Source organism: Marmota flaviventris, chromosome 16 (assembly GCF_047511675.1).
Source record: "Marmota flaviventris isolate mMarFla1 chromosome 16, mMarFla1.hap1, whole genome shotgun sequence".
NCBI classification, from domain to species: domain Eukaryota; kingdom Metazoa; phylum Chordata; class Mammalia; order Rodentia; family Sciuridae; genus Marmota; species Marmota flaviventris.
In genome coordinates this window covers 46,856,248-46,869,679 of record NC_092513.1, presented here as the reverse complement: position 1 = coordinate 46,869,679, position 13,432 = coordinate 46,856,248, and the positions used below count along the sequence as shown (strand labels likewise).

At 40.4% G+C, this 13,432-nt stretch overlaps 1 protein-coding gene across 1 annotated transcript in view; it reads left to right on the top strand.

Annotated features, from left to right (window-relative positions):
* Lama3 (laminin subunit alpha 3) overlaps positions 1–13,432 on the top strand; it is a 247,818-nt gene that overhangs the window by 211,558 nt on the left and 22,828 nt on the right. The window contains exons 57-64 of the mRNA XM_071602850.1: positions 393–544; positions 691–853; positions 1,289–1,422; positions 2,428–2,572; positions 6,167–6,286; positions 6,676–6,809; positions 11,643–11,760; positions 12,139–12,279. Of these exons, the coding sequence (XP_071458951.1) occupies positions 393–544; positions 691–853; positions 1,289–1,422; positions 2,428–2,572; positions 6,167–6,286; positions 6,676–6,809; positions 11,643–11,760; positions 12,139–12,279 (1,107 nt within the window). The remainder of the gene's footprint in view (positions 1–392; positions 545–690; positions 854–1,288; positions 1,423–2,427; positions 2,573–6,166; positions 6,287–6,675; positions 6,810–11,642; positions 11,761–12,138; positions 12,280–13,432) is intronic.

Sequence of the window (13,432 nt, the reverse complement as noted above, 5' to 3'; positions counted from 1 at the left end):
ATCGCAGAAGAAACAGTCACAAAGGTTAAGAGGGTATGGCATGCACTAACAGAACAAAAATGGCCTCTCTCTCTTTTACCAGATTGAAATCTAATGGATGGCTGAGTCCATATCTGGTCTATCTGTATGACAGGTGCTATGAAATACTTGGAGATTGAGAAAATGGAGGAATTATGGAAATAAAGGCACTATAACATGAGCAAAGATGGCCCAGACATTATCAATTAAATTAATTGGTTTATAAGAGGATGCACCTCATTTATTCTGTCTGCCCAAGGCTCAATGCGTAAAACCCATTAATTTATGAAGTAAAACTCTGGAGATCTTCTTGGGATGGAAAGTTGAGAAAACATAAGTGTTTGAAGGGTTCTGAGGTGGCCTTTATGTCCCAGGCTTCCAAGGACTACATTGGCATGGCAGTTGTGGATGGCCAGCTCACGTGTGTGTACAACCTGGGAGAACGAGAGGCAGAGCTCCAGGTGGATCAGACCTTGACTGAGAGTGAGTCCCAGGAGGCTGTGATGGACCGGGTGAAATTTCAGAGGTACAAATTGGATTTGATATTGCTCTTTGTGAACCTGACCTACACTCCTCAAACTCTTCATTTATCTGTTGACAAACACTATTTTTCGTATGTTGGCTTTGAATTTTTTAATTTTTCTTATAACTTTATTATCTAATTTCAAACAGAATTTATCAGTTTGCAAGGCTTAATTACACCAAAGAGGCCACCTCCAATAAACCCAAAGCGTCCCAATTCCATGACATGGATAGTGGAAGTAGCAACACACTCCTTAATTTGGATCCTGAAAATGTTGTGTTTTATGTTGGAGGTTATCCACCTGGTTTTAAAGTAAGTATAAATGTTATTTCCCTGAATGAAAACATAAATTTAAAATAACATAAGGATTCATCTCTATTTTAATTAATTATCTTATAATGGATTTGACCATGTTCTTAAACACGTTTAGTGATAATAACTAACACTAATTGAGTACTTCCTCTGTATACTCTTCAAACCTTAAGTTTATTAATTTAAGTAAACATCATTTTCATTAGCATTTGACAGATGAGGAAACTGAAGCAAAGAGGTTTAGTAACTTGTCCATGATTATACAACTATTCAAAGGCAAAGCCAGGTCATCAAGCTCCAGGGCCCACATTCTTAACCCTTACGTACTGTTGACTGTTCAAAGTGATAGGCTTATACTATTTTTTTTTTTGTTAGCCTTATTACTTTCCTTTGCTCAATTAGTGGAAGATTTTGTTTTGTTTGTTTCATTTTCAGCTTCCCAGTAGACTGAGATTCCCTCCATACAAAGGTTGTATTGAATTAGATGACCTCAATGAAAATGTTCTGAGTTTGTACAACTTCAAAAAAACTTTCAATCTCAACACAACTGAGGTGGAGCCTTGTAGAAGGTAAATGAAATCTAGAAGTCAGTGTCTCTGTAACTGGGTGGGTAACCTGCAGTACATTTACCTGTAAGAAAGGGTGGTTAGGGAAGCTGTTGATGTTGTTTGCTGCTTTGGGTCAGTAGTTCTTAAATTATGCATGCAACACTGCTAGTCCATCCTGAAAATCTCATAATGTCAGTCTTCTCCAAATTGTATAAAACATTAGATTGATGGAGTTTTCTCAATTTTTTTAAAAAAACTAAATATTTCTTAAATTTTTGATGTCTCGTACCACAAGATGATACCTGTTTTAGACACAAAATTTCATATTTACTTTAAATTTTAAAAACAGTGATATGCAAAGTGAATGACTTTTGTAGGTACAGTGGTGCTTTTTGAGAATTGCTGCTTTGAGCTTCTAACCATCCTTACAATTAAAAGGACTTAGAACAGCCAAGGGTGGTGGCATACGCCCGTAAGCCCAGCAGCTAGGGATGCTAAAGCCTGAGGATCCAAAGTTCAAAGCCAGCCTCAGCAATTAGTGAGGTGCTAAGTAACTCACTGAGGCCCTTCCTCTAAATAAAATTCAAAAAAGGGCTAGGGATGTGGCTCAGTTGTTGAGTGCCCCTGAGTTCAATCCTTGGTAGCCCCCCTCCCCCCCCCAAGAAAAAGTCTTGGAAGAGTCAAAAGAGCTAGGTCAAGCATTTATTGCTCAGAATAAGGTTATATTTCAAATGAGTACTTTTCAACATTTTAAGAGCTTCAGCTTGTAGGCCACTTCCTTGTGAGCAGCCATTTCCAAAAAGGATTCTTGAATATTACCTTTTTTGATATAGGGGATAAGAGCATGTCCAGGAGAAAATTTTGGCTCTTTTAACATTTTAAATGTATTCCCTCTTCTTTAATAAAATCATGACACCTAGATTGCATATTCTTTGTCCTACTTTTCAGATGGCAGCATATCAGTAGCACACTAGCACAGTGATCCCTTGCTGCAGTGTTCTAACTTTTAATGATTGCTGTTGACAGGAGAAAGGAAGAATCAGACAAAAACTATTTTGAAGGTACAGGCTATGCTCGAGTTCCAACTCAACCAAACGCTCCCATCCCAACCTTTGGACAGACTATTCAGACCACCGTGGATAGAGGTTTGCTGTTCTTTGCAGAAAACCAGGTAATATATAAACATTCGGAACCTAACAAAATATCCATTCTGTGTAGCAATTTTCAGATGACTGGGTTATTTATAAACAACCAAGTAGATCTGAAAAACAATGTGCAAAGGTGGCCTGCCTCCTCTCTCTTGGCCAATTGCTTCTTTCTATTGGTTGGGGGCAGGGTGGAATGGTGAGTGTTGATGAGGAAGAGTAATCAGAAATTTGAGACCATAATGCAAAATGGGGACAAAATATCTCCCATTCAATTGTCTTTGTCAGTATTATTATTATTATTATTATTATTATTATTATTATGCTTAATACAATTTAGACTTTTTATTATTCTTTTTTTCCCTTCAACATTGGTCTTTTTATTTTTTATTTATTTGTTTTTAGTTTTATTGATTTTATTTTTTTAAATACATGACAGTGGAATGCATTACCATTCTTATTACACATATAGAGTACAATTTTTCATATCTTTGCATATAGAGTATGTTCAAAATTATTTTTAAATTTATATTTTACAGTGCTGGGGATTGAACCCAGAGCCTTGCACATATTAGGTGAACACTTAACTACTGAGCTATAACCCCAGACCTTTTTTATTTTTTGAGACAGGATCTTCCTAAGTTGCTGAGGCTGGCCTTGAACTTGGGATCCTCCTGCCTCAGTTTCCTAAGTAGCTGAGACTACAGGCATGTACCTCCGAGCCCGGCTTGGGTGTTGGTTTTGTTCTTTGAAAAGTACTGCTTGCCTAATAATCTACTTATCGTGCCATAGAACAAGTGCAGACCTCCTGGGGTCTCTGAGATCCAGATGACTGATGTCACCTCCTGCTATTCCATCTTGCTTTGCCTCTTGCCAGGCTGCCCCGGGGTGTCTCTTTACCAGCCTAATTCTTGACTTCTCAAGACATGGAACATTCAAGCAGCTGAGATTCCTGAGGACCATTCCTTCTTTTTCATTGATTCTTTTTAGTTACACATGAAAAAAAGAATCCATTTTGGTATAATTATACAAGCATGAAATACTTAAGTTCATTATGTCAGAGAAATCCAAAGGCACACTCAACAAATGATCATCAGTGCCACCTGCTGGTCTAGGGAAAGTAGGTGGGTTTGCTCTGGCTCCCATGTAGCCACCCTGGGTCTTTCAGTGAATTGCTCCTGGGAATAGGAGTTCCTGTAGCTGCTCTCACAGGTAATATTTTGGAAGAAATGTGGATCAAACCATGGGCTCTCTAGTCTGAGAATATGGAGTGGATATGGAGTTTGAGATTTTACTAGCCCCTTCTACCTGCAGGGTAGGGACACAGACCTGGCCTAGCTCTCCTCTCTGGGGTTGGTCTGGACCCTTCAGGAGATTCTGAGGCTGAGCTAGTTCTGATGGGTCCCAACCAGCCTGAAGGATGCTACGAGGTGAGAAGTTGCCCAATGCCTTCAGTGTTTTCTGAAACAAGGTCTTCTTTCTTGAGGTTGAATATTTCTTTCTCAAAATGCTTGGGACCAGAAGTGTTTCAGATTTGGGATTTTTTTTTTCAGACTACAGAATATTTGCATATACAGAATGAAATATCTTGAGGATGGGACCCAAGTTTAAACAAGAAATTCATGTATGTTATACGCATAGCCTGAAGACAACTTTATACAATACTTTTAAAAATTTTGTGCATGAAACAAAATTTGTATACATTAAACCATCAGCTTAGTGGCATCACATTGGTGCTCAAAAAATAATTTTTTTTTAGGTTTTGAAGAATTTCATGTTTGGATGCTCAAACTGTACTACATTTTGAACTTCTTAAAGACTAAGAACCAGAAATAGTATATATGTTAGAAGAAAACTTACATAATGTCATTGTGTAAGAAATGATGCAGAGCTGCTATTAAGCAGGATGGTTCCTTCCTCTCTGGGTGCTGCTATTACTCTTTTTAGTGGATTGATAAACTCTAACCTGACTCTCAACAATAAAGGCTTAGGATCTAGAAAAATTGGTCCTTTGACCAATTTTCTTTTCAGCTGAAGACTCTGGCCTTAGGCTTCAAAGGAACAGCTTTTTATTGTTAGGGGTCTGGGTAAGAGCAAAGCCTGAAGCTCTGAGTCAGAAATTCCTCTGCTTATCTGACCACAGAGGAAATAGCTGCCTTCAGTGCATGCCTTGCTCCATGACAGCCAGGCAATAATGTCAAGACAGACACGGTTCCTGTCCTCTAGAGGGGATGTCCAGTGTCACACAAAGCATGTTATTAATAGGTCCTTAGTCTGTTCCAATTGCAAGGAGCTGTATAGAGGGAAAATGAGGCTGATGGCATTAAAGACTTTCTTGAGCAGAGGATGCTTTGACAGAGACCGAGAACAACAAGTAGAAACTGGTATTTGGGGGACAGGGCAATGCAGGATCTGGCAGAGGTAGGGACACAAAGAAGGCCCAGGGGTGAGAAAGCCAGGAGCGCCCAGGGATGGAAGGGTGACCTGTGTGGTTGTGACTTGGAGAGCAAGAGGGAGTGCTAAGGAATGAAGGGAAGAGATGCTCAGCCCTGCAGTTATCTGCCGGGGCATCAGGAATGTGTCTGAAAACAAAGGAAAGTAAGGTTCTTGCACTGGCATTTTCAGAAGGCTGCTCTTATTGCCGAGTGGAAGTGATTTGAAGGGACACAGGGAAACTAGCAGGCTATTGCTATGCAGTTGAGCTAAAGAAATTGTGGCTGGGACCAGGGGGATGATGTGAGAGACTTAATGGAAGAATTCAGAAGATTTGATTGGATGGGAGAGAAAGACCAAGAATGACTCTAAAGGGTATGGCTTGCTTACGAAGGTGATGATGATGATGATGATGATGATGATGAGTGAGAGAGAGCGGGGGAGATGTGCAAAGGATGAAGAAAAGAAAGACAGGTTCGGCTCGACAGCATATGGGAGGCATGCAGATCATAAATTCTTCTGAGGATATTTTGAATTTGAGGTATTATTAGTCATGCAAGCACTAACTAGGGGATCAGACATACAGACCTGGCCCCAAAGGGACATGTCTAGGCTGGAGAGAAGCATCTGGGTTTCATGAGCACAGCTGAGCTGGAACCATAGGAGCAATCATGAGCATCAAGGCAAAGGGAGTGGTGTGAGGGAAAGAAGGAGTCCCATGCGGGAGCCTCGCAGGACCTGGACACTGAAATAGGGAATAGAGGGGAGGAGGCAGCAAAGTGACCAAGACGTAGGAGTAAATCGGAAAACAGGTGGTGGAAAATATCTGGGGATTTTTCTCTCTCTGAAAGGTAGTGCTCATGTTTTCAAATTACTATAATGTTCTCTATCCTTTCAGTTTCCATGTTTGTTGTGGATGGGCTATGGATGGGCATGAAACAAAATCATGATAAACACTACCATGTTTTGCGTCCATCCTGAGTGCCAGGCATGATGCTCTCATCACCACCTACAGCAGTGAACCATCACACCCATCCGGTGATGGCTCTTATAGCACTGCTACCCCTCTTAACTCAGGAGACAGTTGGAGCTGAGAACAGGTTTTGATCAAGAATAACTTGACTCCCAGGGCCTTGGCCCTTCTTCACCCAGGTCACCAGATAATCTGTATCATTTCCATTCTCTAGGATCGCTTCATATCCCTAAATATAGAAGACGGCAACCTCATGGTGAGATACAAGCTGAATTCAGAGCCACCCAAAGAGAAAGGAATCAGGGATACCATCAACAATGGAAAAGATCATCTGGTATGACCTTCGAGTCTGTTTACATGAATTTTTAAATGTCTATAGACCTTTAAAATTGATTCAATGCCAACAAAGACAAAAACAAACCCTTTTATTACCAGAATGACTTATTTTATTAACCAAGGGACACATTCTTTATAAAATTTGAACATTTAGGCACAGAATAGATAATATATATGACATATATAAACCATTAATTTTACATAAAAATATTTCTATTAAAATATTTTCATATCAGATTTTTTTTTACCCCAAACTGCTACTGCAATCTTTGTACCATGTGTATAAATGAATCTGAAGAAAAGTAAAGATTGAATGGCTCTGGGCCATTCATGTGAATAGGATTCTTTTCTTTCCCATTGCTTTCTGATTTACCTCATTTATTTCAGATTCTGATCAAAATTGGAAGAGTCCAAAAAGTTATGCGGATAAATGTGGATAATCAAAACATTAAAATCGAGGGGGAAATATTTGATTTCAGCACATATTATCTTGGAGGAATTCCAATTGCAATCAGGGAAAGGTAAGATCATATGTTTTGATTTGTTATGTTTAAAAAAAAAAAAAGGATCACCTTTTATAGTGGTAATGAATGCCATCAAAAAACCCTGGTCTACTTTGTTTAATTCTGGCCACAGTTAACTTTTCAGTTCTAACAGTATAGTTCACAGATTGCAGATACTGAATAATGAAAATGGGTTTTCAAATAGGGTGTTCAAATAGGGGAAACTTTGTGTTGTCCCCATTGTCATCCCTGGGAGGCGAGAAACTACAAAGAACACGCTGCCTACAAGTAGAATGAGGCTGTGGCCCTGGCCAGTAAAGGTAGCAAGGAGAGGGTAGGTGTCCCCTGGCCTGATGAGTAGTATCAAGCCCTGAAAGCTGAGGTTGCCGCCTTTAGGAGGTCTCTTGAAGAATCTAGACACAGTGTCTTTTTCCCATCTGTATTTCCAGCCCCCTGCATGCTACAAGCATGGAATAGGTACACGACTCATCCTTGGATGAATGAACCCATGGATGAATTAAATGCATTCCATACAGGCTGTAAAACTTAGTCTGAAATCTACCAGTTTGAGGATGCACTCAGAAATCATTTTTATATTCTTTTAATTTGTTTGTAATGTACCAAAGGCTTTTAGATCACTGACATTAACGTGTTAGATGAAAATATCCTAGAAGGTTTTGTAAAGCCTCATGATCAAGCTAAAATACTCCTAGAATGTTTGATTGTGATCATTTATATATGTGATTCTTCTTTTTTGTACCAGGGATTGAACCCTGGGTGCTTAACCACTGAGCCACATCCCCAACCCTTTTTATTTTTCATTTTGAGACAACCTCACAATTTAGTGAGCAATTTAGCTTAAGGCCTTGCTAAGTTGCTGAGCCTGGCTTTGAACTTGTGATCTTCCTGTCTCAGCCTCCTGAGCTGCTGGAATTACAGGCATGCACTATTGTGCCCAGCCCTACATGTGATTCTTCAGATTGGAAAGCTCAACCTTAGTAGTTTGGGAGTGAATGTCTTTAAACTCGGTGGCCCTTGCAGATCATGGTCTATAATACCTGAATTTTGCAAATGAAGAAATTGAGTCAAAGAGATGATATTAATATTGAATAGTAATATTAAATAGTAATGTGATTATGAACAGCTAGTTATGAATTGCCAGTGCCCTTGATATTATTCAACTAAGTGTAATAAGAGACTACTTTAGGTAGTCAGCACTTCAGAGTACATTTGAGAGTTATTGTTTATTTGTTCACTACACAAGTGTTTTTGAGGCCTAGTGTGCATCAGGGATGTGACAGGTGTTGGAGAGATCTCAAGAAGAGAGGAAGTGAGATGGTCATGATAGTCAAGTATGGCACATGCTATGAGAGTGCACACGGGCCTCAAGGCCACACTACAGGGGATCTTGCCAATCATGGTAGGAGTCATTGGAAAGACTTCAGCAGCAAAAGGGCATGATCTCTTTGAGGTTTTCAGTATCTCACTCTAGCGCAAGGCAGAGATCAGATTAGGGAAGAGGAAGAACAGAAGCAGGCAGAGAAGTTGGAAGAATAGATAGAGTATTAGCAGAGGTGAGAGATGAGGGTGGCCTGATGCAGGAGAAGGGGTAATAGCAGTTCAGGTGAGGAAGAGGGAGCAGGTCCCAGAAGTAGCCATTAACAGTTGCCTAGGCAGAGCTAGTAAAGGACGAAAGTGGTCAAGACAGATACCTGGTTTTTGGCTGAACATGTGGGTGAATAAAGGCACCAGAGGAAGAACAGGTGACATATTCAGTCTGAAACAGCCTGAGCTCAGAAGCCAGAGACACAGCCAGGTGGAAAGGCACAGAAGCAGGTGGCAAGAATGGCCTGGAACTCCAGAGAGAAAACAGGCTGGAGCCAGGGTGACTGATGTTCAGGGACAGGTGGGCATTGAGATTATGGAGACAGGTGCGCTGCCCAGAGCCAGAGACAGGAGGAATTCTCCAGGGAAGACAATAAGAAAACCATTGGTAGGAGGTTTGCATTTGTGTGTTACTAGCAGAAGGTCCCTGGTCAGTGACATTGGCACCAGCCAATCCAGGACCACTAGGGTGGAGGGCAGGACCACGAGAGCAGTTCTAGTTTAGGATTTGTCACCGAAGAGTGGTGTGGCCTTGGGTTAAGTCAACACTCAATCTTTCTTTGCCTTTTTATCTCTCTCCACTAAGAAAATATATACGCAGATATTAAATGCCTATACATGTAGACAGACATATAGGATTCTCCTAGTAATTGGTCTTAGAATGTTGCAAACAAACAAAAAGGCTATTTCCTTTTTCTGGCTAGTATATTCCAGTTTCCAATCAAAATCAAAAGAAAATGGGAAATGCAGGAAGTAGAGGCAAGTAAAAAGATTTCTCTGGACTTTTACACTTTTGAAAGAAAATACTGGATTGGGGACATAGCTCAGTTGGTAGAGTGCTTGCTTCGCATGCACCAGGCCCTGGGTTTAATCCCCAGAAAAACACTCACACACACACACACACACACACACACACACACACACACGAAAGAAAGAAAGAAAATACTAAGCAATATTCAGCTGTTTCTGGGTTGCCTCATCCCCAAGTGAGGCCATTGGTGGTCTAGTGAATCCTGAAACTGCCCTCTGACATGGGTTTCTGGAGGTAGGTGGACACAGAGGAATTCTACCCATAACCCACAGCCAAGCTGTGTAGAGGCAACCAGGCAGCTCTTCCCAAGGAGGGAGGTGTCTGATGCCTGGCATACATGGAAGGCCCCTGTGGACATCTGAGTATCCAAACTTGTCATGGGGCAAAACACACTAGCAGTATGGCAGGTTTGCTCCAGGGATTTTGTGGGTGTTTTGCGTCTCCCTCTCTTCCTGTGATGTATCTTCTGGAAATGGGAACCCATATCTTGGAATGTTTAAGATTCTAATCAGAAATCACAGCCTGTAACTCCCATCTGCTTCCCAGGAGAAGAACAGAACATCCCTGATAATACCAGTAGGTCTGACACCAAAAAGGAACTTTTTTCTGGGAACTTATATCACTGCATTACAGAATGTGATTATAAAATGTGAAAATAACTTGAAAAGTGAAAAACTGATCAGGGATCAGTTGAAGATTTACTAAGTACCCCACTCTGAGTTTAGGATTATATTTTTTTCTTGTCACTCTCTGAAATCTGCCTACAGCAGCCATGGACCTAGATAAGCTTTGTGGACAGATTGGCCCAGAGTATGCATACACATGTGCCCCAGTGTGGGAATACTTAACACACCAACATGTACCCTGCATTCACGTTCCTCTAGCAAGTATGTTCAGACCCTGCACTGTGGAGAAACACAGAAGTTTAGGCCTTCAGATAGCCCAGGAGAGAATTTCATAATACATCAAAATATGTATAAAGAGACCAGCTCCAAAAATTAAAAGTTTAGGCCTTCAGATAGCTCAGGAGAGAATTTCATAACACATAAAGATATATATAAAGAGACCAGCTCCAAGAATTTCCTCCTCTTCTGGGCCAAAAAGTCATCTTTACAAAATAATTAAGCTCATGCTGCCATACCAGTGAGAATTTGTTTCTGCTTTTTCCTTTTAATGAAATTTAATTTTATGTGTGTTCCATGCAGCTCCACTGTTCATAATGAATTGGATTAAAATGAATGCAGACACCTTTCCATTTAGAAAAGTGAGCAGCCCTAGGGACTTATAATGAAATCTTCGGCTTTTCTTAGTATACCATTTGTTTTAGAAATATAAACATTTGTCTGGGCTTCAGTCAGTTCACATGTGTTAATGCTTCATGTAAATTCAGCTCCAAACACACCCAGAAGTCAAATCACAGGAAGGTGTTGTAGAAATGGCTTTCATAATAATAATGATAGTATGGTAATATGGGGGTGGTCACTAGCCCCCACCATCTCAAGATGAATCCTCACTGTGCACCAACCATTGTTGGAATGTGTTACACATATTAACTTATATAAACTCAGGACAACTCTACGAAGCATTAACATGATCCTATTACACAGATATGGAAACAGAGGCAAAGAGAAGTCAAATTGCCTGCTCAAACAGCAGGGATAGCCCTCATCTCTAGAGAGCACTATTGTGCCTTTGGAACACCTGAGGGTCCATAGCCATGTGCCACCACTGTCTGAAGCTTTTCCCCTACACTAGCTGTCTTAATTCTCAGAGTGACCCCTGGCCTACTGTCACACATGGTAAGGATAGTTAAGAGGTGGATACAGCCTGGAACCCAGATGACACCATTGTTGTTCAGCCTAGCAGTGGTTAAACCACATCACATTTTCCATAATTGAATCGAACCAAAAAGTAACCCCTTACTTCTTCCAAGTTCATAGTGGCTCACTTAAGAGTGGACAGGAAAAAAAAAAGAACAAAAGTTTTTCTAGTGCGTTTGTGGGTTCTTATATGTTATTTACAAATTTCTTAACACATTTATATAAGTTAACATAATAAGTATATATTAACTTATTAATATACTTTCCATCTACCATGCAATGCCATGACTCTGGGGAGTGGAGGGTGGAAAGGTCTAGATATTGGGTATATTTTGTCTCTGTCCATTTTGGGGACAGTGGACATTCTTCTGTCAACATTATTGTATTTTTAAAGTGAAGAATGAAGACTCACTCAATGAATGAAGGAGGTAGATGATTCCAGTATCATAAAATAAGCAACATTATAGGAATTCTGAGAGAGCATGTTAGGATATGAGCACAGAGAGCCATAAAATGTATGGAACTTGTTTATGGATGAGAAATGCTGGACAGCAAGTGTTTCAGCTTTGACTCTCAGGTGAGCCTGACATGATCCTATTCTGTATCCTCCATCAGGTTTAACATTTCTACACCTGCTTTCCGAGGCTGCATGAAAAATCTGAAGAAAACCAGTGGTGTCGTTCGGTTGAATGATACTGTGGGAGTCACCAAAAAGTGCTCCGAGGACTGGAAGGTAAGTGGAGGTTCAGAACCTTGCAACAGAGTGCGGAGTGCATCCCAGCTGACCCATCTCCTGAACTTTGGACTTTTTTCTGTCCTATACTTTCACCAATACCCGCGAACTGGTCCCCCTACACTGCCCATGTATTCGCAAGATACAGATCCTTTTCCAACTTGCATATTAAATTTGTAGCAAAGTAAGAATATCAGCAATAGGTGCAAATCCTTACAGATGATTGGTAACTTATTAGGCAGAAGAGAAAACTCAGTTTCTTTCTGAGTTACATAAATCACCTTCATCAGTTCCAGTAAAGTGATAGAGGGCAAGGTACTGTATTTCAGCCATGAAATGTTGATAGCACCAATAATTTATGCCACATTTGTATTTCAGCTTGTGCGATCTGCCTCATTCTCCAGAGGAGGGCAAATGAGTTTTACCAATTTGGACTTCCCCTTGCCGGACCACTTCCAGGCCTCATTTGGATTTCAGACCTTTCAACCTAGTGGTGTATTGTTAAATCATCAGACCCGGGTAAGAAATAGTCCCTAATATTGAACAAGGTTTAAACCTGACTCAAGGTTTGGTGTCAAAAACAACAGAGTTTTGTTTTGTTTTGGTACCAGAAATTGAACTCAGGAGCACTTGACCACTGAGCCACATCCCCAGGCGATTTTGTATTTTATTTAGAGTCAGGATCTCACTGAGTTGCTTAGTGCCTCACTGTTGCTGAGGCTGACTTTGAACTCATGATCTCCTGTCTCAGCCTCTGGGATAACAGGTGTGTGCCACCGTGCCCAGCTACAGAGATGTTTTGAACGTAGAATTATAAGGCATTTTATCTCTCATCATGGCAAATGCTATTGTATAGTTCAATCATGGGGTAGGTCCTAAAAGAAATCAGGCTTAGGGCCTACCTAATAATTTGCAGAACTGAATTTGTGGGTATCCATGAATTCACTTTTATTATCTTAAAACTTTTCTTTAGTAGTGCATTATAAAGCTATACAGAATAGTGGGGTTGGCTTTGACATATTCATAAATGCATATAACATAGTTTTCTCCATTTCAATCCCCAGTACATCTTCTTTCCATCACCCCTTCATTTTCATTCTTTACAGGTATATTTTGTGATTTAAAATGAATTATAACTATTATAAATAACAATGTGGCTAAATTTTAAATCTAAGTTTAAAAAAAAATCCAGATTTATCTCATTACTTTTTTTATTACACAAAAGCTAGCTCTTTAGGGACTTTTCTTGGCAGCAACTGGTTGAACCCTATTTATATCCAGAGATGGCAGAAAAGAGGGTCCTTTGCTCCCTCCCCATGTACAACAGAGCCTTAGAAATTCTCTTCAGCTAGGGGGTGCCCTCTGCAGCTCAAGAGGATTTTGCAGGGGTGGCCATGTGGATGTAGGAGTCAGCGGTCAACTCTCACAGACTCCACAAAATTCACTTGCAGAATGAGTGGAATTTTTAAGTAGAAAACTGTCATTCTTGATTTGTGTCTTTAGGATTGTCCAGTGTAATATATATCTAGCATCGTTGAGAAGATGGGAGGTAGTGGACTGACTCTGAGGCTACCTAGTATTAGGAATACCTCTCCTCTCTTGGTAACTTGCTCGCTCTCACTCTCTGTCTCTCTCTGTCTCTCTGTCTCTCTGTCTGTCTCTCTCTCTCTCT